The sequence below is a fragment of the Cervus canadensis genome, chromosome 9, assembly GCF_019320065.1.
Source record: "Cervus canadensis isolate Bull #8, Minnesota chromosome 9, ASM1932006v1, whole genome shotgun sequence".
In the NCBI taxonomy this organism is placed as follows: domain Eukaryota; kingdom Metazoa; phylum Chordata; class Mammalia; order Artiodactyla; family Cervidae; genus Cervus; species Cervus canadensis.
In genome coordinates, this window is record NC_057394.1 from 2,026,538 (window position 1) to 2,054,489 (window position 27,952).

Below are 27,952 nucleotides of genomic sequence, written 5' to 3' on the forward strand. Positions count from 1 at the left end.
AGTGACTGCTTTTTTGCTTTTTATCTTTGTGAATTTGACTCTTTGAGGGAATTATTTAAAATTTTTACTTTTTTGTATAGCATAATTTTGTTATATTTAACTATGACAATCTAAGTTCAAGCAAAATACTTTTTTTGTCAATGACATTTAAAAAAAGTTTAAACAAAATACGTTGAAATGATTGATTTGAAAGAGTTTTTGTCCTGTTAATTGATGCAGTTATATCCAGGTACCTGATCACCCCCAGAAGGCATTTCTGATTTTACAATCTGTCTGTGGACAATGTACTTTCTAGGGAATTGTATTAGGACACACCCAGTCTGTCGAGCAGGAGATAACTAGACTTGGTAAACGTGTAAAATCCTTTGTTTCCTTCGGATTGTTCAGAATCTAACCCTTGGGTTAGAATTACCGTGCTCCCCCCTTATCGTAGGGAGATGTGTTCCAAGACCCTCAGTGGATGCCTGAAACTGCAAGTGGTACCAAACTCTCTGTATAAGTTGTTTTTCCTACACCATCCATACGTTTGATGAAGTTTAATTTATAAATTAGGAACTGTAAGAGATTAACAACAATAACTAATAATAAAATACCATAGTTATAACAATACCCTGTAATAAATAAAACAGCACACAATTCAGAAGTTGCAAATTGTTTATTTCTGAAATTTTCTATTTAATATTTCTGGGCCGTGGTTGACCAAGTGTCATCTGAAACCTTGGAAAGTGAAACCTTAGGTAAGGGAGGTGATTGTTTCAGGAAAACATTTGTTGTGTGCTGTGTATTTCTCAGAAGACTTTATATTATGGAGAGGAAGACAAAAAGCAAATTCTTTTAGAAATACCTAGGGTGTCTATTGAGTGGGTACCCCAGATCAGAAGCCATTTTAGATAACTTAATATTTTGAGAAAACCTTTCATAGAGTTAAAGAGCTTTCTTAACATGGTATTTGCAGTTCAATCTTGTCTTTGAAGCAAGTTAAAACTTGCTTCAAAAAATCTGAAATGCTTTTAGTTTCCTGCTAATAAGTAGAGGATTTCACAAATAATTGACTTTTTCTTTGATAATCTCATTTTAAAAATTAATTCTCCCAGGACAACAGAGTATCTGTTGAAGGTAAAAGAGGTTGGGATTTAATATCCTTGTCTGTGAGAGTTTTTGTTTCTTAAAGTTAAATCTGTTATATAAGTGTATTTTCTTTGGATTTGCCATTTTTGTTAATACTAGACTGCTAAACAATGTTCCTTTATTTGAATTGTTCGGTCTTATTATTGAATTATTTTTAGTAAGTCTATGTCTGAAAAGAATGAAGTAATTTGAGGATTCCAGTTTTAATTATTTGACCTTGAGAATGATTTCATAAAGCCCCATCAGTGAATCGTAGGTGAGGGATTAACTTATGAGCAGGTAATTGTTTGGGTGGTTTGTACATCATATGTATTCTTGCTTTTTGTTCAGACTTCAAATGGCCAAACAGAAACAACAGAAATGACACAGATGCTGACTTGGGTACATGTCGTTGTGTATGTATTGAAATGTGGAAATAAATACGTTTTCCTCTCTCCCATGTGTTGGCATTTCTTGAGTTGGAAATCATTTGGGGTTTGGGTTCCTTTATTTATAGAAGGGAAAAAAACCTCATCGTACGGCATGGGTTAGGATGACTGTGGTTAAGTAGTTGCCGACTGATCCGGGAGGGAAGTCCCACAAAACTGGTTTTCATTCTGTTACTGGTGTCAGCCTGCGGGGCCTCCCAGACTCCTGGAAGACTCACCCCTTCTGTGTTGTGAAGCACGGCTCTGTTTGGGATGCCTTTTGATGGTCACAGACGATTGAAAACAAAAGACCTGTAAATGCAAGCAAACTCAGCTGGATCATAGGATTTAAAACAGTTTATCTTTAAAACGCTACCTAGGCACCGCCTTGGCTGGGGTCATTCGTTAATCGGGGCTGAGGTTTTAGTTCTTCCTTCTGGCAGGAGAGATACCCTCCCTGACATTGTGGGGTAGGATTCTGTCGTTTTCCTCTTCAGCTGCTCTACTTTCACCTCCAGCTGGTGACCGGGGCTCAGCCAGGGAGACGCCTGGTCCCTGGACCACCCCACCCGGTTGGTGAGGCCAGGCTGAAATCCCCTGGAGCCTTCAGAGCACAATCGCTTCAGGGCGTCCACACCCTGAGGGGGCTGTTTCCACTGCGAGGACTCCACACTGTGCGTGCTTATCTTGCTTTAGGCTTTCTCAGTTTCTGATAGCAGAGCGCATCCCGTGATTACCTCTTCTGGACTTTGAGATGGTTGTTCTTCAGCCGCTCAGCTGTGTCCGAGTCTTTGTGACCCCGTGGACTGCAGCACACCAGGCTCCTCTATCCTCCACTGTCTCCCAGAGGTTGCTCAAACTCATGTCCGTTGAGTCGGACATGACTCAACCATCTCATCCTCTGTCGTCCCCTTCTCCTGCCTTCAATCCCTCCCAGCATCAGTGTCTTTTCCAATGAGTCAGCTCTTCGCATCAGGAAGCCCAAAGTATTGGAGTTTCAGCTTCAGCATCAGTCCTTCCAATGGACACCCAGGACTGATCTCCTTTAGGCTGGACTGGTTGGATCTCCTTGCAGTCCAAGGGACTCTCAGGAGTCTTCTCCAACACCACAGTTCAAAAGCATCAATTCTTCGTGCTCAGCCTTCTTTATGGTCCAACTCTCACATCCATACATGACCACTGGAAAATCCATAGCTTTGACTAGACAGAGCTTTGTCAGCAAAGTGATGTCTCTGCGTTTTAACACACTGTCTAGGTTGGCCATAGGGCTCCTTCCAGGGAGCAGGCGAGCCCAGTCTCGTCCCGCTGACCCAGCTTGGAGAAGGACTTGATCTGGCAGTTCAGCCTTGCGCTCAGAATCTGGCCCCTGGCCCCGAGATCTGGTGCCTGGGGCTCAGGACCACCTCTGCCTGCGTGCCCCTGGCCCTTGTCCCCTCTGTCAGCGCTTCCATCAGGCCTGGAGGTCGGGGGGAGGCCGCAGTCACCCTGGGGGACGGGAGGGGTTCAGTGGCCGCGGGTGTGACGAGCGTGGGTGTGGTGAACACTGCAGACGTGTGAGCTCCGGGAAAGTTATCCACACGCAGCGCGCTCGCTTGAGAGCCAGACTCGCTCCTGGTTCTGCTCTGCTTGCTGGGCGAGGTGACCCCTTGCTCGCGGGGACACTGGTCACCCTGAAGCTCACCTGCTCTTCTGTGACAGCCTCCCCTCGTAAGACACAGCCCACGCGCTGCTGCTCGTCTGGATGGTTTGTTAGTTCTCTTTGCCATCTTCCTCACCTCTTCCTTTTGGAATTTCTCAAAAAGGACAGTGGGCCAGACGTGGGTGGTGGTTTCTTCTTGTGCAAGGCAGCCTAGAGGGTAAAGGTCATTCGTCTGAGCAGCCCGGGGTCAGGCTGGAATTGGTGAAGCGGCTTTGGGCATTTCTGTCGCTGTGACTGACCTCTGTGCGCTAATTAGGGCCTGTTTTCAGGAAGCAGGCAGAGTTGCTGACTCGGGCTCAGAAGGCGGCACGTGACTTCATCTTCCCTGAGGTCTGAGTTCCTGTTATCTCGACATCCTTGTCAACTTCTCCGGGGGGTTCACTGAAGTTCACGAGCGCCTAGCTCATGAGAGGAGAGGAAGTGGTGGGGGTGGGACAGAAGGTTCTCGTGGCCACCAAGCGGACGCTGTCCTTGTTCGTGACTGTTGGCATCTGTGAATGGGGAGGCCATCGGCCTGCAGCCTGAGTCATACCTTTGTGGACTGAGAGTTTCCTGGGACTGTCGTGATGAAACTCCGCACGCTGGTGGCTTAAAGCAACAGAAAAGCATCGTCTCGTGGGTCTGGAGGCTGGAAGTCTGAAATCAGGGCGTGGGCAGGGCCGTGCTCTCTCTGAAGGCTCCCCCTACCCCCAGCTTCAGATGGGTGGTGGTGTTCCTGGCTGGTGGATGCATCGTCTTTGCATCATCGTCCATCTGAGTGTGTCTGTGTGTCTCCTCTTCGTGTGTGTGTGTGTGTGTGTGTGTGTGTGTTGCTCAGTCGTGTCCAACTCTCTCCGACCCCATGGGCTGTAGCCCACCAGGCTGCCCTCCGTGTAGGATTCTCCAGGCAAGCATCCTGGAGCAGGTACTCACTTCCTCCTCTTACCGGGACACAGTTCACACTGGATTAGGTTCCAGTCTAACGAATGCATCTCAACCTGATTACACCTGCGGCGTCCAGATGAGGTTCCCTTCGCAGGATCTGGGGATGAGGGCTGCCATCTTTAGGGCCTGCCACTGAACCCCCTGCCGACGGAGAGGTGACTTTCGAAACTGTCTCTTTTATAGGACAAAAGAATAAAAGATCAAAAGGGAGGCAATAACTTGAAACCCGAGAAAAGAGCAACATGAACCCCCGGTTTCATTCCTTGCCTCCCTGCGCTGGGCCAGCCCCGCACCCAGTGAATGCAGGCCCCTTCCCACGTGGAGACCCCGCCCTTCCCACGTGGAGACCCTGTCCTTCCCGTGCCGGTCATTTGGCCGTTGATGCCCGGCTAGAGAGGATGCGGCAGGTCTTTGGGCGCTACTCCTTCCTGACACCGGGGCTGCCCCGGGCCAGGTGGGGCGGGAGACTCCTCCCTCTGCTGACCTGACTTAGGAGGAGAAGCAGCCAGGCCAGTGACGGGGATGGAGCGGGAGCCTAAGGCAGTTCGCGTCCGAGTGATCCTTGCGGTCGCTGAAGAGTCTCTCGGCCACATCCCCTTCCCCTGGGCCCAGCGGCCGGTTTGGCTGCGAGGCTTGACCTCTGGCTGCCGTGGTGCTGGTGCTGGGTGCGGGAGGGCAGCGGGGAGCCAACCCACGCGGGAGGGGCCGGCGGGGTGGTCTCTGCCTGGGGAGGGCACCGGAGAGGAAGGGCAGACGGGCTGCTGAGACGGTCCTGCCCACTGCAGGGCTTGGCCTTACGAGCGGCCGTGTTCCCACGGGGACACCTGGCAGAGAAGCAAGTGTGTCAGTGAGGCTTCACCCGAGACTCGGAACCAGGAGGATGCGTGTGTACACATCCTCCTGAGAGAGCCAGACAGACACGGAGAGAGCCAGACAGACATGGAGAGAGATAGACAGACAGAGAGAGGCAGGGATGGATTTAGATTGGGAGGGGGAGAGTAATTGGCCCCGGGACTGTGTGGTTCGCAGGTCTGAACTGCGCAGGGTGGGCTGGCAGGCCGGAGACCTGCGGGGAGACTTGTTGTTGCATCTCGAGTCCAAAACCTGGAAGCAGCTTTTGGGCACCAAGGTTGGAAACTCAGGCACGATGTCTTATATCTCAGCTTGTTGTCTGGGGGCGGACTTCCTTTTTCTCCAGGAAATCTCAGTCTTTGCTCTTAAAGCCCTTCAACTGATGGGACAAGGCCCTCCCACATCATGGGGGTGATCAGCTTTACTAAGTCAGTTGATTGCCGACGTTGATCACATTCAAAAATACCCACCTGGCGACACCCAGATGCAGATCAGACCACACGACCGGGCACCACGCCCGGGCCATGTCAGCTCGTAAGATTAAGCATCACACCCGGCAGCTCAGTGGCGGCCACTCAGGCTCATGCACTGGAGCCTCTGGGCGGAGGGTGGACTTTCCGGTGAAGCGGCTTTGCACACACAGGTGGAGGTGTGCCCAGCGCTGGGCCCACACAGAGCTGACCGCCTTTGTCACCCTGGGAAGGCGCACGGACCCTGCACGACGGAGCTTAAGGCATCCGTTCTTTGTGGCTGCTCCTGGGGGCAGCCGTTTCCTCGGGCTGGTCTTGCACCAGGCTTGCTGTCAGTGTGGACACAGGCACGCAGGCGGAACGTTCTGGATCTCGCCTGTGATGGTAATCCGTCGTCGAAACTCACCACGCTGTGCACGGCGTAACTAAAGTCGTCCTTCAGGTGGTTTGTTTACAGTGATGCGGGGGAGCTTGGAAACTTTGGAGAAGGGTTTTATCTCACATTTTACACTCGTCTCGGATGGGAAGCGCGTCACGGCTCGCTCTGGTCTGAGCTTCTGCGGGCTGTGCTGGGTCGTCTCAGAGATGGCCCTGGTGTGTGTCTGTGCCCCCGGCTCTGGTTCTGTTTTTATCTTCATGTTGCCACATCCGTGTTTCTGTGGGTGTTTTCAGAGTTCCTCTGTCCTTCAGTGTCTGCCCTTACATTTCCTGATGGACCTTGCTCTTCAGCTGGCCGGGAATAAGGGTCATTTACCCCGAGCGACTGCCTCTTCTCCCCCTTCCGCTCACTTCCAGGGGCACAGCACGTCCACCAGGCAAGCTTTCAAAGGCGCAGGATACCCGCGCCCCAGATCCTGGCTCCTGTGCTTCGGGTGGGGGCAGTCAGAACATCAGTATTTTTTAAAAGCTGCCCCCGCCCCATGATTAAAATGTGCAGCCAGTGTTGCGACATGGTTTCTGGTTATTTAAAACTGTGTAGCCCAAAGGACGTGCCCCTCGGGCTGAAGTGCTGGTCATCACCTGGCCGGAGGTGCCGTCACCTGCAGCATCAAAGAGAAGGAAGCTGGGCGTGGACCTGCACTGTCCAGCGGCCGGGCAGGGCGGCTGTGGCCGCTGACCTCTGTCCTCCTGCCTGGGACTGGTTTTCAGCTCTCGTGACACAGTGGGTGGGAGTCACACGACCAAGCGCCCCGGGAAAGGGGGAGAAGGTCGTCCTCCTGAGAGCACGCCTGGTATGAATACGGAGGACGCAGGAGACTGGTCAGCAGTGTCACAGACTGCGCAGAGCTCTGGGCTGCCCCTCCTTTGGCCCTTCTGCAGCCCTGCGGACCGCCCTCAGCCTGGAGGTGAAGGCACTGGGCCTCTCCTCCCGCCCCTGTCTCCAGCTCCAAGGGAGACCGCCCGGCAGGGCCACGTGGGTTCGCCAAGCTTGGCAGCCTGAGCCTCTGCTGCGTGGGTTAAACGTGAAGCAGCTGGTGACTTTTCTCATTGCGCCTTCAGGGCTGGTGCAGGGTGAGCCCGGTGCCCTGACATCCCCGGAAATGGACCATGAAGAAGAGGAAAGTGCTGGAATGCCTGGAGCTTCTGCTCTGGGGCCAGGGCTCAGGGACCTGGCTTGGGGAAAGAAGGAGAGAGAGAGATAGATGCCTTCTCAGAATCTGAGTGTTCGGGGAGGACCCTGTGAGCATCCCAGTTCAAGCCCATCACACAGACAGGGAAGTCATCGTTCCGAGGGGTCCAGGAGCTGACATTACAGCAGGCCAGATGTGGGGCCTGACTCCCGGCTCAGCACACACTCACAGACTCCTGGGAAACTTGCTCCAGAGCCTCGGGTTCAGATATGCCCAGAGCCGACTGCAGAGAGCCGCGTCTCACCACCTCCCCTCATGGTCCTCACTGCCTCCATGATTCCAGGAATGCCAGGCTCCCGTTTGGAGGCAGTTCGGACCAAGTTCAGAGCCTCTGTTCCCTGTTGGACTGGCTGGTCTTAGTATGGACACTATGCTCATTGGAAAGTGGGCTAAAGGCTCTGGATTAGATCCAGAGCAAGATTTGAGAATTTCAAACCTGAAAACTGCACCATCGTAAATTCTTTAGCTGGGGTCACGGCGTTCAGCTCACTTGCGTTGGTTGATGGGTAGATGGCAGATCCAGGGTTTGATCAGCAGCTGCGTCCACCTCTTTCCAGGCTGGCATTTGGGATGCTTTAGGTCTTACTCAGCTAGTTATTTTGCTTTCTCTTTTGGTATTATTATTATTTACTTTTTTGATTTTTTTAAAGGGCAAGCGAGACAGTTTCATTGGAAAGGAAAGCTATTTTAGGCCTTGGGCATTAACAGTCTCCTTGTTGTCCTTAGAGAAGATCATGTAACAGATGTGGAAACTGGCGTGCCCGCCCTCCACCCTCTTGTGAAATCTAGCGGGTGGGAGCTGACAGCGCTCTTCGCTGCCACTCACCGTCTGAGGTTAGTGTGTGTGAGACGAAAGGTCCCGGCCCAGTGGTAACGGTGGGGCAGCATTTCTTTTCTTTTCTTTCTGACTAAAGCCTCCTGCTGCTGGTTTGGGGAGATGCCTCGGTCATCATCTCCCATAGGGGTTCACGACAGGAGCGGGATGCTGTTTCGTGTCTGCCTGGAGGCATAGAGGGCAATTTGACCTGAAATTTGCAATGAAGTTGTTAGGCAGAGGGCCGACCTGCTGTCGGTGCAGAAGGAGGGGATGTGGGGAGCACCCAGGGTAGTGGGCTGCCTTCCAGCGGCGGGAGTCTGGCGGCTGTGGACTCGCTTCATCTTCAGCATCCCGGGGGCTCACGGGACGCGTGCCTCCACCTCCTGCCAGACCTGCTCGGGTTTCCCCCTCTCCAGCTCGCGTCCCTGTCAGATCGCTTGGGGAATGCTTGGGGTTTTGTTGGAGAAGCGGGTCCCTGGCTCGGGGTTGCTCTCTGAGCGAGGGAGGGGACTGATCAGATGCAGCCCCTGAGACCCTTCTCCCGAACCTGGTGCCCTTCTCTGCGGGCTGTTCTCTCCAGGGCTGGCCGCTCGGGCAGGAGACTGTCCCCCGAGGAGGCTGGGCTACCGTCTGTGACAGGATGTGATCATCTCAGAATGACTGCGTGGAACTCGTTTGCGTTTCTTGGCCATTTGACTGAAGGCTGATTTGTTGGCAAAGGCCACTGTGTTTTACATAAACACACGCGTGGGGGTGTCATGCCTTCAACCCATGCTCCAAAGACCCTGAACCAAATGTTCTTCATTTCCTTTGTGCCAGGGTTTCCCTTGTGTCCGAGTGGCATGTGCCCACGACCCTTTCTCTGAGTACTGTATTTAAACACGTGCAGTAAAGTGCCAAGTTTGGCCAGAATACCGGGTTTCCTTACTGGCAGGTTAATGGCCGTTGAGATGTTGAGCTGACGGTAAACGCACACGGCTGTAGTGAGGCTTGGAAGCCGCTGTGACTGCGGTCGGCGGTGAAGCGCAGGGGTTGCTTCCGGCTGTCGCTTCTGCTTGCCTGCAGTCCTTGGAGCGGAGGGAATGCCAGCTCTCGGTTAGAGGATGCTGGGGACAGATACGCCCCCTCTCCCGGTTCAAGGCCACGGACTCCTGCGCTCTGCCCCGATGTGGTCAGCGGGGGCCTCTGGACCCTGGACTAGAAACCGGGACCATGACAGCCTGGCCAGGGGCTGCTGGCGGGACGGGCTGGGGGCTCGGTGCTCTGCCCAATGGGGGAGCCCTGGGTGGGTTGAGGGGCAGGGGGTCAGGTGCAGGATGCCGGGGCTGAAGCGCTGGTGTCACCTGGGGACAGACGGGGACAGACGGGACAGCCATGCACGCAGACGGCTGAGCTGTGTAGGCACAAGGTCGGGACAGGGGGACGTCCATTCTCTGCCGACGCTGACCGGGCGTCTTCTCATCCGCGTCCAGTGTGAGGGCGGACGATCCCACACTGACCCGCCTTTCCCGGAGCTTTGCCTGCCATCTACCTCTTTCACACACCCTGTCCTTCCAGGAGGAAATTGGGGGGGAAGGTCCGGCAGGCACAGAGAGGCTGGGGTGCTTCGGGGGCTGGGAGGACAGAGCCCGGAGGCTCCGGGAGGAGGGACTGCCTGGGGGCCGCTGGTTCCCTGCTGGCCTGGGTGCTACAACTGAACTTTGACCTGAGAGGTTCACATCCACCTGAGACCTGCGGGGGCCGGGGCGGGATGGGCAGGGCCAGGCGGCGTTGGTGCTGCCGCACCCCGCACACCCCAGCGAGGAATGAAGGCAGACTCGGGCCCTGTTCTTGCGGAGGTCAGAGTCCAGCTCGGGGCAGGCGTGTCAGGATGTTCTGAAGGACGGCGCGCCCCGCAGACACCAGGCAGTGTGGGCAAGTGGTCCAGGGGTCTCTCCTGGGCTCCTCCGTGGGAGGCGGGACACGCCCAGAGAGGTCTCCCTGTTACGGAGTCCACCCTTGGGCTGCTTGCCGCGTGACAGGCCAGTAAATCGAGGGATGGGTTGTTGGGGCCAGGAGTAGCCACTCTGCTCGGACACCCAGCAGACCGAGAATGTGGTCGACTGTCGTCCCCAAGACCCACCTTCCCCGAGTTGCAATCCAGTTTCTTCTAGAAGGGCAGGGGCCGGGCTGGTTGATGCCAGCTTCTCTGTGCTGGGGCCCCTGGTTCTGGCCGTTGTCTGCAGGTCCGGTGCCGCCTCTGACAAGACAATCATTATTTTTCTGTTCTGCAACCTTTTATCTCAAGATGAATGGAAATGAGTTATACCTTCGAAGGCCAGAGCCGGGAGAATGCACATTCCAGCGTATTCCAGGCGGCAGGCAGCCTTCTTTTACGGAAGGTGCTGAGCCAGTGTGACTCAGCCGAGGGTCGGCGCTACCGGAACAGGCCTGGCGCGCGGAGTCTGGCTTGCTCGCCTGCTCCACACGCAGGCCCGGGGGTGGGTGGCGGGTCTCTCTCCACCCGTGCAGGGGGGCCTGGGAGGCCTTCCGGAAGGGGCCCCTCCTGCATTTAGGGGCTGCCCTTCATGCACTCTGAGCCATCTGCCCGTCCTGAATGAGGAAGAAGGGGAACCAGGGGGCGTTTGGGAAAACCCGGGGACGAATGCGGTCCCACGTGGACGCTGGGGTCCCCGGTGTGAGGGGCACTGTCTTGCCGCCGTCTGTGGTCTGGGCCTCTCACACCCAGCGCTTCTGGCGATCTGACATGGGAGAATGAAGGGAGTCAAGTGGGATGGAATTTCAGTTCTTCGGGACTTTGACGCATCAGGGTTTCGGGTCTCCCCCGTCCCCCTGCCTCCTCCCCCCTCCCCTCCCCTCCCTTCATCTGTCCTCACCCCCTCGCTTTCCCCATCACCCCCTCCCCCGGAGTCTGCAGTTCAGTAAAGGTGGGAGTTGAGATGGGGGGAGGGTGTCATCTTAGCCTCTGACATGAACGAGGCTCCACCACCCAGCACATCAGACCAAGCTGGTACAAAACCAAGAAATCTTACATAAGAAAACACCCTGCTTTTCCTTTTTCTAAACAAACTGGAGGGATTTTTGTGGCTTCACATGTGCAGCGAGCTTAATCGCCCTGAGTGTCGTTGTGCACACGGGTGTCTATCAGCCACGTAACTGAGGCCTCCAGGCCTCAGGGTTGTGCTGAATGCGCCGGGGCTCAGGCGGACCTGAAGGGGGGCCGGGGGCCCCCTGGAAAGTCACAGCAGAAGCCCTCGGGGGTGCCCACCCTCCCCCAGAGGACCAGAGAGGAGGTCTGCCCACGGGAGAGCCATGCTGTGTTCTGGCTGTGACTGCCCAGCTCAGAAAACACCCTGAAAACTGAAAAGGCAAAGAGGGCCTCGGGCTGGGTGAGGCTCTCTGGGCTCCCGGGGTCCGTCCGGCACTGTGTCCTGGCGTCCGGTCCTCCTTGAACCTCCGTCCCCCTTGGGGGCTGCCCCTGGGGCTCCTGCAGCCCTGATGGGTGACCGTGGGCAGGGGAGGGGGTAGACAGGAGATGTGAGGGACCCTGGACCTACTCCCCCGCTCCCTCTCGCTCTGGACAGCTGGGGCACAGGCTTCGGGGAGGGCCCGCCCGCGGTGGGGAGACATCCCTGCCTGCGTTGCGTGTGGTGTGCATGGCAGCACCCGGCTTGGCTTGAAACCCGAGTTGCCCTCTTTTCCCTACAGTAGAGTGTGTTTCCTTAGTGTGTGCGTTCTGAGCTCCTCCTCCGGGAGGCCCGCAGCCTGGGGTGGTGGTCGCAGAGGCGGGGCAGGGCCTGGGGCTCTGGGGGCTGAGTGAGCCCTCTGGGGGCGGGGGTAGGCGGGCGGGCCAGGGAGGCTGAAGGCCCCGCCTGGAGGGGGTCCCGACTGCGTCATCCAGAAGCCAGACCCTGGTGGGAGCGTTTCCTCTAAGCACCCAGGAGTAAGATGCAGGAATAGGAGCCCCCGCCGCCCATGAGGAGGAGAGCAGGGCGCGGGTGTCCGCCTCGTTTTGCGGGCTCTCTGCCGTGGGTGGACACGACTGTGCGGGAACTGCTGGCGTGGGGACCGGCCGTCACCCCGTCTTTGCACAGCAGGTTCTCCATCTGGTTCAGCCGCAGCCGCGCCGACTCTTGGGGTCACAATTCCATCCATGGTCCCTCCCGGGGGTCCCTCGTGCACGGTCAGGGGGCGCCTCCAGGCAGGAGAGATAACCAGCCGCTTTCTCTCCCCTCGCAGGGCGGGAGCAGTTCCACGGCCTGGGCTCCATGTACTGCCGGGGGGCGGCCGCGGTCATCCTCACCTACGACGTGAACCACGCCCAGAGCCTGCTTGAGCTGGAGGACCGGTTCCTGGGCCTGACGGACACGGCCAGCGCCGACTGCCTCTTCGCCGTCGTGGGCAACAAGGTGGACCTGAGTGAGGAGGCGCCCGGGGAGGGCGGCCAGGGAGGAGAACATGGCCCCGGGCAGGCGGGCGGCGGCGGCGGCTGCCCGGCCCCCCGGCTGTCCAAGCAGGTGCAGCTGGAGGACGCAGTGGCCTTTTACAAGAAGATCCTCAAGTACAAGATGCTGGACGAGAAGGACGTGCCGGCCGCTGAGCAGATGTGCTTCGAGACGAGCGCCAAGACCGGCAAGAACGTGGACCTGTTGTTTGAAACGGTGTTCGACATGGTGGTGCCCGTGATCCTGCGGCAGAGGGCCCAGGGCCCGCCGCAGACCGTCGACGTCGCCAGCGCCCCGCCGCCTGCACGGACCAGATCCGGGTGCTGCTCCTGACGCGCCCCGGCCCGGCCCCGGGCACCCGGGTGGCCTGAGGAGCCGATCGGGGGTCACTCGGTAGGACTGCACATGGAGGAGGGGCCGGGAGGAAGCGCCAGCCAGTCCCCGAGACCAGGGCCGTGTGACCGGGCCTCCGCGTCCATCGCCGCCCCGGGAGGTGGGGAGCAGACGGATCGTCCGGAGGAGCCACCTGCAGAGCCAGCGTCCCCTCGCTGCCCCGTCCTAACACCTGGCCTCTGACACGTGTCCCCTGGTCTCCGCACCTGCGTGACCCTCCAAGGTTCCTCGTCACTGTGATTTACCTTTGATCCAGCCGTTCGGTACTTGTATCTTGATGCCTCGAAACGATTCTTGACAAGTGTTAATTTATATAAAATCAGGAATCGCTGTTTTTATATTGTTTGCAGCATTGTGAGCCACTTTCTTATTAAAAATTATTTTAAGAAGAGCCTTGGTTTAGACCTCATTTGTGCCCCCATGGGCTTTAGTGTCTGTCACACGGACCTGCAGTTTCTCACGTGGGCTGTGGGTGAAGCATGACCTCACACTTCTGCAGCATCCGGGACAAAATTCTTACCCAGGTCCTCATTGGGCTTCTTGGTAAAGAATCTGCCTGGGTGGGGAAGATCCCCTGAAGGAGGAAATGGCAGCCCACTCCCGTGTTCTTGCCTGGAGAATCCCATGGACAGAGGAGCCTGGTGGGCTACAGTCCAGGGTCACAAAGAGTCGGACACAACTTGAGATTAAACAAAAATAGCATCAACAACAGGCCCTCATTGCCTCTGCAGAATGGAGGACAGCTGACCTGCACTCCCCAGGCCAGTGTCCAGGAGGCACTGACACAAAGAAGACCTGCCCCCCCCCACCCCCACACACACGAGTCGTCTTATCTGTGATTTTTCCTCTCCTTCACTAAAAAAAAAAAAAAAATTACACTGTCACTCATTTCAAATTTAGTACTCAAACCACTTTAGGAAACGTAAATTGTCCACTTACACATATTTTCTGCCTTTGTCCAGATCATAGGACTAAGAGTCATGGAGATATTCCATCTAAACATATAAATAAACCCCCCAAGTGTCTCAAGCAGAAGTTATCAGACTACACTCTTGGGCCAGATAAACCGTGCCTATTGTTATAAATAAAGTTTTATTGGCACTCAGCTACGCCTATCTGTTTTATATGTTCTCAGAGGCTACAAGGACCAAGTTGAGAATTTTCAGCAGAGATCCTGTCCATCAAGAGCCCACAGGAGTCGCTCTCTGGCCCTTAACAGAAAATGTTTGCCCATCTCCGCTTTTAAAGCTTTGTTATCTAACAAAAATATAATGCAGATGTGTTAGTCACTCAGTTGTGTCCGGCTCTTTGCAACCCCGTGGACTGTAGCCCGCCAGGTTCCTCTGTCCATGGGATTTCCCAGACAAGAATCCTGGAGTGGGTTGCCATTTCTTTCTCCAGGGGATCTTCCCAACCCAGGGATTGAACCCGGGTTTCCTGCGTCGCAGGCAGACTCTTTACAACATCTGAGAACTGTAGCCCATTCCAAAGAGAAAAGGGGTCAATTCGGTTACTTTTCGTTGACGTAGATTAGTTTCCCATTTAGTGGGTGGAAGGTGTATTTATTTTTCCATAAAGTGTCTCTGCTAGGGAGAGCTCTGGGAGACCCAGGAGCCCATCATGAAGGCTGTGGAGGGAAGCATCCTGTGAAGTCACTTCTGTCTCTGAAGTCAGGGTGGCTGAGTTCTCGTGGCCCTTTGCCCCTGCACTGTCTTGCTCTGAGCATCCCCGGCTTGTGGCCTTGCATGACCCCTGTCCTGGAGGAGAGCCAAGGACTGCACCTTCTCCATCAACAGCGCGTGAGCCTTGCACCCTCACGGTGGCCCTGAAGAGCAGGCTGCGCTCTGGGCTCCACCCCAAGAGGACCCTGGGTGCCGGCCTGGGCTCTGGCCAGGGAGACTGTCCCAGGGTCTGAGCTCATGCATGGGCTTCTGGCCGTGACCTCTCAGGGATCAGTTCCTGACCAGGAGGCTTCAGCTGCCCTAGTGAGCCAGCTGTTGGAGAAGGAGGGGGTCCTCGGCTGGGACCTCGAATGTTCTTTCCTTCCTTCCTTCCCAAGTTCAGACTCAGATGCTCTGGGGCTGGGAGGCCACAGATGGCCCTGGGTTTACCTTCTGAGCTTTCCCTCAAGTGTCCCGGGAAACCTCCTTCTCAACGGCAGCTCCAGGTCAGGCGTTTCCTAGGGGCCTTGAGGCATCCTTCATGGGAAGCTTCAGTTTGGTTCAGTTCGTTCTCTCAGTCGTGTCCGACTCTTTGACACCCCATGCACTGAAGCACACCAAGCCTTCCTGTCCATCACCAACTCCCAGGGTTTACTCAAACTCATGTCCATTGAGTCTGTGATGCCATCCAGCCATCTCATCCTCTGTCGTCCCCTTCTCCTCCTGCCCTCAATCTTTCCCAGCATCAGGGTCTTTTCCAATGAGTCAGTTATTCGCATCAGGTGGCCAAAGTATTAGAGCTTCAGTTTCAGCATCAGTCCTTCCAATGAATATTCAGGACTGATCTCCTTTAGGATGGACTGGTTGGATATCCTTGCAGTCCAAGGGACTCTTAAGAGTCTTCTCCAACACCACAGTTTGAAAGCATTAATTCTTTAGCACTTAGCTTCTTTATAGTCCAACTCTCACATCCATACATGACCACTGGAAAAACCATAGCCTTGACTAGAGGATGCTTATGTTGTAATCTGGGTTTCCCAGGTGGTGCTAGTGGTAAAGAACCTGCCTGCCAATGCAGGAGACATAAGAGACTCGGGTTTGATCCCTGGGTCGGGAAGACCCCCTGGAGGAGGGCATGCAACCCACTCCACTATTCCTCCCTGGAGAATCCCATGGACAGAGGAGCTTGGTGGGCTACAGTCCATAGGGCGGCCAGGAGTCGGACACAACTGAACTGACTTAGCACACATGCACACTCGCATGTTGTGATCTGGGTGCTGGAAACATGGGTCCCCCTTTTCACAGGCTGCGAGGCTGGGATCTTCGGAGAGCAGCTTGGTCGTTTCTGAACCCGCCCTCCTGGTGGAATGGGCTCTACCTGCTGTTCTGGAAAGCCCTCCTGCAGACATCCGGCAGCTCTGCCTCCAGCGAGGTCTCCCCCTGGCCGAGGCGAGCGGGGCTCAGAGCCCATGATGCCATGGGCAGTGGATCGGAGATGGTCCAGTCCTCCAGAGGGAAGGGGCTGGACTGACCCGTGCTTCCCATGAGCTCTGCTGGCTCTGCACGTGCAGAGCGGCTGCACTGATGACCACGAACGACCACAGTGCCCACGAGTCACCGAGGGAGGCAGGGCCCGGGGAGCAGGGCCCTGCGAGGGAGCCGGGGTGGCCTCTGCAGGGCTGCGGCACAGGATCCGCTCCAGCTACGGCGGTTCTTTCCTTCCTGTAACTGGGGGGGCCGGCCCTTCTCTGCTTCCCCCCCTCCCGCCCCCATTAGATCAAACCCGTTCCCTTGGGGTTTGCTCCCATCTTTCCTGCTTCTCCAAGATGGATCCTTTATGCTGCCCTGTCAGAACTGGGCAGGGCTGCTGGGTCTGCGGTGTAGACGCCACTCATGGGTCTGCGGTGTAGACATTGCACATGGTGTGTCTGCTCTGGGGGCTAGAGAAAGGTCAACCTTGTCCATTTGCAGGACCTTCTTCCCTTGCATGGACTGGCCTTGAACTCACTGGCCCTCACCCAGGTGGACGATCTGGAAGGCAGCTAGTGTGGGGGTGTGAGGACCCAGGCCCAGTGTAAGGACAGGTGCTTCTGGGGCCAGAGCCCCAGCGGCTAGAGATGGAGGCCCCCATCGATCTCAAGTCTAGGGCCTGGCATCCCGGAGCCGCCTTGCTTCTGGAGGTCGGCGTGGCTGTGTAGGTTTCTAAAGGGCAGTCGCCCGCTGCCCAAGACGAGGTGCGCCCTTCATTTTACCCCCATCTGGTCCTGTCCATTGGCAGAGTCGAGGGGGCCCAGGGGGAGTCACTTGGGTGCTCATCTCACGGGTCCAGGGCCGCCAGCACCTCAGGGAGGAGATCTGGGCGGGTCCCCGGGACTCCGTCATCTTGGACACCCTGTGGTGCATGTCTAGGGACCCCGCCCTCCTCCTGGGCGTCATCCACTCGTTCCTCCCTGTGAATCGGGGGCTCCTAGCTGGGGGCAAGGTCCTTGGGGTGGGAGGGAGGTATGGGGAGCCCTGAACAGCGTCCTCATAATCTGAGCACAGGAATTCCTCCCCAGTAGCCTGCAGGTAGAAGGCAGAGGGGAGTCTTCTGACGTGTGCAGTAAGGGAGGTCAGCTCCAGCTGAGAGTGTGGGTCTCCCTCTTGGGAAAGCTGGACCTAGCCCAGGGGCCTCTGGGAAGTGGCTGCGATTTTAAGGCTGTTTACGCATCGAATGACCCACAGGCTCCCATTCTGCCTTCACCCGGAGGCCCTTGGCTCCTGAACTTGGCTGTGGAAGGAAGCACGGCTTCCGTGAGCCAGTCTGCACTCGGCCAGGCCCCGGGGGTCAATGCGCAGTCAGGGAGGACATCGGGGCCCCCGGGATGTGCCTCCCCCCTGCAGTCACCCTGAGCCACCCGGGACCCGGGTGGAGTTGGGGCTCCATCAACAGCGGTGATCTGGGGACGTGGGCGCGGCATCAGGGGAAGCGGGCTCGGGGTGGAGTACCTGCCCCTGGCCGAGCTGTGTCCCCTCATCCACGGTGGTGCACCCCCTGAGGTGGAACCTCCTCAGCTGTAAAATGGAGCGAGAGTCACAGCTCATGGAGGGTGGCGGGTGGGGCCGCCCGGGAGGGCCCCAAGCTCAGCGTCCTCGGCAGGGAGGACGAGTGACCGTCCCCGAAGGTGACCGTCAGCTGGGAGGACCGGCTGAAGAGCCTTGCTTTCCTTTTTTTTCACTTCTATAAAAAAGAGTCGGATTCACCCGAGAACACATTTGCTTCACGAAGCTTTGCCTTTATGACTTCGAGTGTGGCTTTTTTAAGGTTTTGTTTTTAGTGGCTGTGAGTGATGTTTGGGAGGTATGGGAACCGGAAAAGGTGCTTTCTCTTCCGAGGGATGTGTGTGCCTCTGTGCACATATGCATGTGACGTGTGTATGCGCACACGTGTATATGCATGTGTGATGTGTGTGCACACTTGTGCACACCAGCACGTGTGCCTTCAGTAAACATACCAGCGGTGGGAGCTGAGGCCAGACACAGGTGGGACCCAAGAGCCTCGCTCTTTGCTCTGGAAGTCACCGGGTGCCCACAAGGGCCGTTCCTGCCGGGTGGTGCCTGGAGGGTGGTCCCTGCGCCCCCCTCCCCCAACCGTGTGGCTGGAGTGGAGGCTGAGGTCGCGGCTGCATCGGCGGGACCACAGTGAGGGGGGCCGGGGCGGGCCCCTCATCTCCAAAGTCACCCACGTCCGCATCCTCCCCTCCCTCTCTGCTTCGTGCCTGCAATCGCTGTTCCTCTTTTTAAAGAACGAGCCACGGCCCCTTCTGGGAGTGGCCGCCTGGAGGTGGGGCCGGTGCCAGGTGTGGCCTGAGCCCGGGTGTCCCTGGGTACAGGTGGAACAGGTGGAATCTCTGTGCTCACGTCGCCTCCCCAGCGGCTTGTGGGCACCTGTCTGTGTGGCTCCGGGGCTGTGGGGGCTCCGCGTCCTTGAACTTACAGCCTTCGGACTGTTCGCTTGGGCTCGCCCTGCCGTCTCATCGTCCTCCTGCAGCCCAGCGTCACCCTTTTCATGCACGTCAGGAATTTATTTGCAGAGCAGTTCTAGCTTGTCCCACGCACGGCCTAGTTTGCATAACTCGTCTCCATGGGAACGTCTTTAAAACCCCCCTGCGATAGGGAGCCTCCACCCCCTTCCTCCTGAGGCTGGGACTTGACACCAAATTCGCAGGAGGGTGTGCACGCCAGCTCTCTGCAGGCCCTTCCACGCACAGGAGTGGATTTAATGCTCAGGACGCCACCGTGGCCTGCGGGGTCTGTTTCAGCTCTCCTGAGGGCCCCCGGCCCTGAGCGCAGACCTGCCCCGGGGTCCTCCTGACTGGCTCTTCTCGGGCAGCGGGAGCCGCAGCAATCCTCCCGGGCTCAGCCTGGCTCTCGGTGCCCCTCAAACTTGCCAGGATGCGCAGAGGCGTCTCGTGTGGTTTCACGTGAGTCTGGGCGCCGTCTGTGGCAGGGGTGGGGACAGCCATCTTAGTGACTCTGACCTCAGGGCACCCACTCACTGTCCCTGCAAAGTGGGGACAGTGTTGACCACTCAAGGACCCTTAGCTTCCAGGCTAGTGGTTGTTCTTAGCCCTGAGAAACTAGACCAGAGAAATCGCATGCAGCATGCTCACGGGAAGGGCAGCTTGAACTTTCAAGGTTCAGAAGCTTGGCTATTTGAATTCAGACCAGGAATCTTCACCTGTGATAGCGACACTTGTGCGGAATCCTGGGCTCATGCACAGACAGAGACGGATTATCTGTCTGTACTTGGTTTATATTTTTTGGTTTACAGTTTGGCGTCCAGTTATGTATCGAGACCCTGTCTTGGTCTTCTTTCCTTATGTGTTTCAGGCGTGAAGTCCAGGACTTTGTGGTGTTTAATGCTGGGTGCCTAATGCCCTGGGAACCACACGGAGGCAAAGCTAAACCATAGGAGACCATGCGTGAGAACCTTTTGTAAACTGTGAAACAGCATAGAATCTAAAGAATCCTTCATTCAATTAAAAGGAGAGGCTAGACCAAATCGAGCAGGAATCTTCAGGACTGTGACAAGTGTCATGACCACCCCGCGATCTCGGGGACTGGGGTCTGGCAAGAGCAGCTGCCCCCCGCCCCCAGCCTCCTGTGTGGGCATCATTCAGGCCGCAGCCTCGGCCTCTAAGGGCTCAGCGTCCCACTATAACTGTTGCTATGGAAACCAGCTGCGCACAGGTGGAGCCTACCATAATGCCCATCACCTTCACCTGGTTCTGTTGCCTCCCCTGGGGTGCTCAGAGCCCGCCCAGCACCCCTGAACCTGTGACCCAGCCTGGCCCCTGGGGGCAAGAGCTGGAAGTGGAAAATGTGCCTTGCCCCATCAGTGGTCCTTGTGTGGCCTTCCCCAGCATGGGGGCGTGGACTGAGCCCTGAGCGCTGTAGTGAGGCAGCGTCCCTCCACCCGGCCCCCTCTTTCCCACCTGGAGTCACGTCCTCACTTAACCCTCGGGCACACAGTCCTTGGCTTGGGCAGTGCCGGGGAAGGCAGGCCAGCCCAGGGCTGATCACGTTCAAATAACATCATCACATGGAATGCTTACTTTGTGACTGTACAAATTGTTCTCAGAGAAGGTCTAACGTGAGACTGAGCTCTGAAGGGTAAAAATAAACTCTGTGAGCCGGATGCCCAGGCGTCAGCCAGGTTCCGGAGAAACTGAAGGCAGAAATGTGTCTTGGAGATTTGATTTCTGGGATTTGATTTGGGATGTTATGCTGGGGCAGATTGAATGACTTTGGCAGCGTGTTTAGAGGTACCTCTCTCCTAACCCCTGTGAGTGCAGGTTGGGAGTGTTTTCCGTAAACATCACCACATTGTAAACACAAATACAGCTCCCTGAGGAGCTAATGATGATACCGCAGGCTTCGGTTCAGTCTGCTGAGACCTGCAAAAAACAACAGCGCGGTGCGCAGCTGGGCCGGGATGCAGGGTTCCCGGTTCAGCGCAAACTTCGTGCCCTACGAACTTGAGAAAATCAGGCAGGCAACAAGGTGGGGTATAAAAATGTTGAAAAGTAACTTTTATTCTGGGCTGGTTACAGAGGAGGCGGTAGTCAGAGGGGTACAGCTCAGCGCACAGAAGGGGGGGGTGGACCTTCAGGCCAGCCCGGGGCGGCGGGGGCGTCTCTGCCTGCCGCACGGAGTCTGCCGACTCGCTGCGGACGGCGGGGAGGTCTGGAAGGACCTGGTGGGAAGCGCGATGGCGGGGCGCCGACAGCAGCGGCTTTTCAGACACAAGGAGGCGCAGTCGGCCTTCCTGGGGGACGAGGGTCCTTCACGCCACCGGCGTTCGAGAGGACGGTGCGCGTCCTGGGGGCTCACGGAGCGGGGCCTGGGCCCACCCCCGGGAGCCCGCGGGCTGAGCGGCCTCATCCGTCCACACCCGCCTTAAGTGAGTTCAGAAAATGGGCTAACAGCGGTGGCTGGGGGCGCGGTGAGTACACGGGTGCGTAGCAGGACGTCAGCGACGCCGAGCGCGGGGCAGTCCGGGACGGCCTGAGCGGGAGGTGGACCGCCTCCCGTGCTGGGGGCACAGGGTGTCCTGCAGACCTGGGGGAGCAGGCAGCGCCTGCGGGGGACAAGGGCCTATCGGTCCAAGTGCTGGTGCTGAATTCCTTTGGTAACCTTTTTCTCTTTTTGGTTTGTTTTTTAAAGAAAAAAAAAAGCAGTCAATTTAGGGGTCGGCGTCTGAGGTAATAAGTTAAGAAAAGCACCAAAGTGGCCCCGGACTGCACGGGCCAGGAGAAGGGGCGTGTCCCGGGCATCCGGGGGCGTGTCCGGGGCGTGGCCGGCTGGCGCCCGCAGCTCACAGGTTCTTCATGCACACCTGGCAACGGCTGATGTGCGTGCGGATGAGGCCGGCCTTGAGCGTGTCGGCCGAGGGCGTGCCCTGGAAGGTCTGCTCGGGGATGGTGGTCAGCCAGAAGCTGTACTTGTTGGTGTAGTAGTGGCACGTGCCGCGGGCCCCGTTGCACTCGATGAACGGCGTGGCGCGGAAGTCCTCCAGGCAGCTGCCCGGCGACACCAGCGACTGGCCGCCCCCTTCGTCACCGGCGGCCGTGTGCTGCGCGGGGGAGAGGGCGGAAGAGATGCCAACACGTTAGCTTGTTTGCACAGGGAACTCTGCACAATATTCTGTGATAAACCATCTTAGAAAATAATGTGAAAAAGACTGTGTATGCATGTATGTGTGATTGAGGCTTTCCAACTGTGGGGCTGGAGAAGACTCTTGAGAGTCCCTTGGACTGCAAGGAGATCCAACCAGTCCATCCTAAAGGAGATCAGTCCTGGGTGTTCATTGGAAGGACTGATGCTGAAGCTGAAGCTCCAATCCTTTGGCCACCTGATGTGAACAGCCTACACATTGGAAAAGACCCTGATGTTGGGAAAGATTGAGGGCAGGAGGAGAAGGGGACGACAGAGGCTGGATGACATCACCAACTCAGTGGACTTGAGTTTGAGCAAGCTCCAGGAGTTGGTGATGGACAGGGAGGCCTGGCGTGCTGCAGTCCATGGGGTCCCAAAGCGCTGACACGACCGAGTGACTGAACAACATATGTACGTGTAACTGAATCACTTTGCCGTATAGTGGAGATTAAGACAACGTAAGCCGACTATACTTCAATAAAATAAAGATAAAATCAATATGGGGGTCAGAACCAGACTCTTAAAATCAATCACCAGGGAGTTCCCTGCTGGTCCGGTGTTTAGGACTGTGCTCTCACTGCCGAGGGCCCGGCTTCTATTGCTGGTTGGGGACCTGAGATCCCACAAGCCGTGCGGTGGGGCCAAAAACAATTAAGCTCCAAAGAAAGTGCCCCTCTCCTCCTCCTTTACTAACGTGCATGAAGGGGGGGTATGTGTGCTTTGAATTATTATTACTATTATCACTGGCCATGTTGGTCTAGGCTGGCTGGAGGCGGTTACTGAGGAAAATGGGTGTGTGCTAAGTCGCTTCAGTTGTGCAGTCGTGACCCCATGGGCGTAGCCCGCCAGGCTCCTCTGTCCTTGGGATTCTCCAGGCAAGAACAGTGGAGTGGGCTGCCGTTTCTTTCTCCATGTTACCTTCCCGACCAGGGATCGAACTGGCGTCTCTTATGTCTCCTGCAGGTGGATTCTTGACCACTAGGGCAAGTGTGCTTATCCTTTCTCCTCTGACATGGCTCAAGATGTAATGCTCATAAGAGCAGGGCTGTCTGACCTTCAGGATACAGGGCAGGCATTCCCATGACAAAGAAGATGCTCCTTTTTCATCTCACGAGGGAGTTAAAACATAGGAGGGACCAGTGCTTCCTCCTCTGTGACCCAGGGGCAAACGGGGGCTGCTCCGTCTGCCGCCAGGTCCCCTGACAGGAGGAGCCCCTTAAGGTAGAACGCTGCCTGTCCCTGCACAGAACCTAGTGATCCTGTTGCTTCAAATTACTGCAGCACTAATCCCTTAAAAATGTTAAAAAATCAATGCTTGTTTATCTCTTTCTTCCTTCCCTAGATTCCAGGGTTTTTTCCCTATTGTTTTGACAAAATTAGCAAACATGGTATAATATATATGTATACATATTATGTTATTGAGATAGTTTATGAAATATTTAACATGTTGGGTATCCTGTCAACACAATGGGAGTTACGACAGTCATAATAAATATAAATGCAACACAAGACCCCTCTGGACTTTCCTTTCTTCCTGTGACAGTGGAGTAAACAGGAAAATTGTAAGGAATGCTGTCATGATAGTCAAATCGTCCTCATCGAGGCTGTAAAAAGGCCTGGAGGCAGACCACTGTGTCCCACCCGGATGGGGGCAGCCCCAGGCCAAACGCGGCTCAGCAAAGTGCGGGCTGGGTTCCAGCTCTCACGCATTCCCTGGGCCAGGCCTTTGTGCAGTGCCCGACCTGAACCACCGCGCCGATCAGTCTTACAACGGCCACAAGGCGGTCGGGGAGAGGACCTCGATTTCCACCCGGGTCCCTGCTCCGAGTCACAGCAGGCGCGCAGCACGTACCATGAGGAAGGAGTATCCGATCCACAAGCTGCGCCACCCGGCCGGGCAGTGGGGGATGGAGACATCCTGGCTGTGGACGGCGATGGCGACGGCCGGGGCCTCGCACACGGAGCAGCGGCTGATGTAGGGCCGGATGTCCTCCTCGGCCACGGGCATCATGGGCAGCGGGGCGGTGGTGGACAGCCAGTAGGACTTGTCGTTGCGGCTGGCGTAGTAGCAGATGTCGCCGGGGTTGCAGTACAGGAAAGGCATGGTGCTGAAGCGCGCCAGGCAGGAGCCCGCCAGGCCTGCGGAGGGAGGCGGCTGAGTACGCGGGAGGCGGGGCCCTGCGTGCCCGCCGGCTCAGGGCCTGGCCACGCCCCGGCCGCCGGGAGCTCAGCGTGCACGAGGCCGGGCCGGGCCGGCTCGGCTCTCCGATCCCTCGGGACCTCCACGGGCACTTCCGCCCTGCCCTTACAGAGGGCCCTGAACACAGGGCACTGCTCGCTCCCCGACCCCGGGTTTGGAGCATCTGGGTGCCTCCTGGGGACTCAGGAAGTGGCTGTGGCCCCTGGTTGGGCTGGCCGGCGGGCGGGCGATACCTACCCAGGTCCTGGTTGTGGGCCTTCTCCTGGCCCTCGAAGTAGAGCAGGCTGTATCCGCTCCAGAGCTTGTTCATGCCCACGGGGCACATGGGCTCCTTGTCGGTCTGGCTATGCTTCACCAGGAGGTACCCGATGCTGATGCTTCGGCCGGGCATGCCGGGCAGGCCGGGGCTCCCGGGGCGGCCCGGCTCCCCTGGGCGAGACAGAGAGGCCGCCTTGCACCTGCCGCGTGGACCGCAGCCCGCGTGCTTACAGCGGGCACGGCGACATTCACGGCCCCAAGGCTGGGGTCAGTGGCTCTGCCCTTGGGGACTGAGAGCCTCCTGGGGAGGACTTACCCTCGCTCAGTACCCCCTCCCTGTCCAGGACCGTGTAACCCTGCTGGACCTTCGGGGAGCGGCCATTCCCAGGGTTAGAAACCCGACTCCCCACATGTCCACCCAGGGCCCCAATTCTGTCCCTGACACCGCAGAACGGCTGATTCGCCCCCAACAGGTGACCCTGTCTCTCTCACAGGGCGTCCCCTCGCCCCGATGCCCCTCCCCAGCCCCCACCGTCTCCCCGGCGCGTCACAGGCTCTCCTGCTCGAGCGGCGTGATGTGGACACTTGCTGGGGTCCGGGTGTGACCACGCAGCCTGTCCCTACCGTGCACAACATGCATGTCGCTGGCTCAAACCGAGTGCAGGTGGATTACAACTCCTAGGACTTGTTTTTTTGCACGAATGGCTATTACTTTGGGCCTATCCCATCCTGCCTACATGCAAGTAATTTTTAGAAGTTGACGATAAAAGACTTCACAGTGGTGCCTATAATGTGATCGGTCACTTGTAGTTCATCGTCCTCAGCTTTCGAGAGCTCAGGAATCTTGTCCCTTGGAACACGTCACCTGCTTCCTTCTCTGAGCCACCTCCTGAGTCTCAGGGGAAGGAAGGAGGCCAGCCTGTGCTGGGGACCCCCGTGCCAGGCGTCCGGCCAGGGGCAGGGGTCACGGGGTGGGCCCCAATAACCCGGGAGCCGGACTCAGGGGGTGGCCCCCCAGCGCTGCTCATCTCGGGGCGTGTCCGACCCCTCCCTGAGCTCCGTGGCCCACCTGTCAGCCCCACGCAGAGCTGAGGCACCTCCCCATACCCTGCCCATCACTCACCTTCGAAACCCACCGGTCCCTGCAGCCCCATGGGCCCCTGGTCTCCACGGAATCCAGGATTGGCTGACATGCCGCCTCGTCCCTGGGGCCCAGCCTTGCCCTGCGCCCCGCGGAAACCTGCAGGGCCACGGGGACACGGGTGAGTGCCGTGGGCAGGGACAGGCGGAAACAGAGTAGGCAGGCAGGGAGCCCCCCCAGCCCCCACCCAGCGCCCCCCGGCCGGGCTCCCACCTGGTTCTCCGGGGGGGCCCTGTGGCCCCATCTCCCCCTGAGCCCCTGGGGGGCCTCTCCTGCCCTGTGGACCCACTGGGCCCCGCTCAACCACGATCCTCTGGGGGATTCCTGCGATGCCTGGAGCCCCCACGGGACCGGGGGCACCTGGAAGGGAGAAGAAAGGCCAGGCAAGGCGTGAGAACCGCTGCTCTGATCTCGACCTGGGCGTGGACCCACTCTCCAGCCTCCCCAAGCTGCCTCGCTCTGCAGAGATGGCCCTTCCAGCACCCCCGCCCCACCACGCCCCAGCGCGACACGGTGACCTCCGAGGCATCCCCCCGAGACCCACTCACCCGGGAGTCCTCGGTCTCCTTTGGGTCCTTTGGGGCCTCGGTCGCCCACGCTCCCAGTGGGGCCTATGTTGCCCATGAATCCTGGCTCCCCTCTGGGCCCTTCAGGACAAGCAGGATGTTGAGGACACGCGGGGCTGGTGTGGATGGGGGCCTCTGGCCATCTCTGGCCAGCGTCCCCGAGAGAAGCCCTCCCTCTTCCCGGGACACCCGTGTTACCTTTTTCTCCCGGGAGCCCGAACACGCCAGGCCGGCCCTGGGGCCCGGGGTCCCCGACCCATCCTTTGGTCCCGGGGTTTCCGGGGGTTCCTGGACTCCCCTCATCGCCTTTGCTTCCGGGAAGAGCTGCAGGCCCGGGTGGCCCCGGGGGCCCTCGATAACCTGCCGGTGTCCGTCGGGAGAGAGGTGAGTGTACGCGGGAGGAAGGCATGCAGGCAAAGTTACCCCTGGGGGATGGGCTTTGGCAAGTGTGTAACCCTGGGCAGCTAATTTTGCTTTTTATTATGGTAAAATATGCTAACATAAATCTACCATTTTAACCACTTTGGAGTGCACCCGTTCACATCACCGTGCAACCATCACCACCATCCTTCCCTGGACGAGCTCACGTGCTCATCCTCCAGCTGAAGCTCTGTCCTCACTGAGCACTCTCCTCCCCACGCCCCAGCGCTGGCCCCCGGCATCCATGTTCTGACTCTGTGACTGGACTCCTCTGTGCTCAGTCGTGTCTGACTCTTTGCGACCCCGTGGACTGTAGCCCACCAGGTTCTTCCATCCATGGGCTTCTCCAGGCAAGAATACTGGAGTGGGTTGCCATTTCCTCCAGGGATGTTCCCCACCCCGGATCCAACCTGCATCTCCTGCATTGACAGGCGGATTCCTTACCGCTGCTTCACCTGGGAAAGCCCATCGATTCCGCCAGGGAACGCTCCCGGGCCCTCCTGCAGTGGAGTCAGCGCTGTCCTTTCCTGTCTGGCCTGCCTCCCTCAGAATCATGTCCTTAAGGGGGATCGGAGGTGTCCCCTGCCTCCAGTGACCAGGCTTCTGTGCCCAGAGGTTCCAGCCCATGGGGTGTGAGCCCCGCTCACCTTCCAGGCCGAAGATCCCGGGCGCGCCGACGTCCCCCGGTGACCCAGAGATGTTGGAAGGAGGGGTGATGCCTGGAAAGCCCTGAAGGCCGGGGCTCCCCATTGGGCCTCGCCCCCCTTGGGAGGGAAACGGAAGTTGATCAGCGCCAGCACCCAGCTCTCCATCCCGGGTCACCCCTTCTCCGCGCCCTCGCCCGTCCAGGAGCAGAGCCGCTGAGGAGAGGTGCCCATGGCAGGCTCTTGCCCACATGCCCGCCAGCCCCTTCCCGCTGCCCGGGGGCCCAAGGCCCTGCTGCGAGGCTGCCCTCACTGGTACGCCACCTGCTCAACGGCCAGCTGCTGGGGCCACCTGAGGGGGACGCCTGGCCCTGCCCTGCAGGCATCGCCTGAGAGCAGCCCTGGGGGCCCAGCAAGCACCCGTGCTGGGAGGGCCCAAGGTGGGCAGCACGGCCGCTGCAGTCCCACCCGAGCCGCCCCCAGGATCCCGGGCTCTGGCTGGACGTCCAGCATCCGGGGCGGGTCCATCCTCCCAGCCCACAGCGGCTGAACTGGCATCTCGCCTCCTCACTGGGGCTCACTGGTGGCCCCAGGCAGCACCGCGGGCTCCTGGACAAGCAGGAGGGGGGCTCTGAGTCCCACTCAGGGTATCAACAGGCCCCCTTAATGTCTGTCTAGGGCCACGTTTTCTGCCTGGCCATGCTTTTTGAGGGCGACCTGGCTGTTTTGATTGGCCCCCAGACTTCACACTGAAGTGTGGTCCAGAGTTTTAGGAAGACTGAGATGTGCCTCCCGGAAGAAACCCTGTATGATGGGACCGTCCTGGGGCTGGGCTACGGGGCAGGCATCCCGGGGCTGGGCTACGGGGCAGGTGTCCCGTGCTGCTGGACGGGGCCTGGACCCCAGCCCTGAGCGGGGCCGCATGAGCCCCAGCAGCCCCATGGACTCACGGTGCGGCCCCTCTGGCTGACCCACCTCCTCCCCTGCCTTCAGATCAAGGCTGGGGCTTGGGTACTGGGGGGTTCTGGGGTTCAGATCAAGGCTGGGGCTCAGGTACTGGGGGTTCTGGGGTTCAGATCAACTGGGGGTTCTGGGG

General features: G+C 57.9%; 2 protein-coding genes and 2 long non-coding RNA genes across 5 annotated transcripts in view; 2 read left to right on the forward strand and 2 right to left on the reverse strand.

Moving 5' to 3' along the window:
• The window catches only part of RAB20 (RAB20, member RAS oncogene family), a 30,638-nt gene extending 17,481 nt beyond the window's left edge, over positions 1 to 13,157 (forward strand). For both annotated transcript variants that reach the window (XM_043478326.1, XM_043478327.1), the window contains exon 2: positions 12,168 to 13,157. In XM_043478326.1, the coding sequence (XP_043334261.1) occupies positions 12,168 to 12,706 (539 nt within the window). In that variant the 3' untranslated portion in view covers positions 12,707 to 13,157. The remainder of the gene's footprint in view (positions 1 to 12,167) is intronic.
• LOC122447625 lies at positions 3,115 to 6,791 on the reverse strand. Its single transcript, XR_006271310.1, has 3 exons — positions 5,481 to 6,791; positions 4,643 to 4,982; positions 3,115 to 4,332 (listed from the first exon to the last, which is right to left on the reverse strand). It is a non-coding gene; the product is annotated as an uncharacterized LOC122447625 (long non-coding RNA).
• A 5,542-nt stretch (positions 13,158 to 18,699) lies between the features above and the next one.
• LOC122447626 lies at positions 18,700 to 21,174 on the forward strand. The gene is made up of 2 exons (XR_006271311.1): positions 18,700 to 18,890; positions 19,300 to 21,174. It is a non-coding gene; the product is annotated as an uncharacterized LOC122447626 (long non-coding RNA).
• Positions 20,474 to 27,952, reverse strand: part of COL4A2 (collagen type IV alpha 2 chain) — a 160,139-nt gene continuing 152,660 nt past the window's right edge. Inside the window, exons 41-48 of the mRNA XM_043478324.1 lie at positions 26,860 to 26,976; positions 25,991 to 26,152; positions 25,775 to 25,873; positions 25,440 to 25,586; positions 25,209 to 25,325; positions 24,065 to 24,256; positions 23,480 to 23,766; positions 20,474 to 21,544 (exon numbers count right to left, since the gene is read on the reverse strand). Coding sequence (XP_043334259.1) covers positions 21,287 to 21,544; positions 23,480 to 23,766; positions 24,065 to 24,256; positions 25,209 to 25,325; positions 25,440 to 25,586; positions 25,775 to 25,873; positions 25,991 to 26,152; positions 26,860 to 26,976 — 1,379 coding nt within the window. The 3' untranslated portion in view covers positions 20,474 to 21,286. The remainder of the gene's footprint in view (positions 21,545 to 23,479; positions 23,767 to 24,064; positions 24,257 to 25,208; positions 25,326 to 25,439; positions 25,587 to 25,774; positions 25,874 to 25,990; positions 26,153 to 26,859; positions 26,977 to 27,952) is intronic.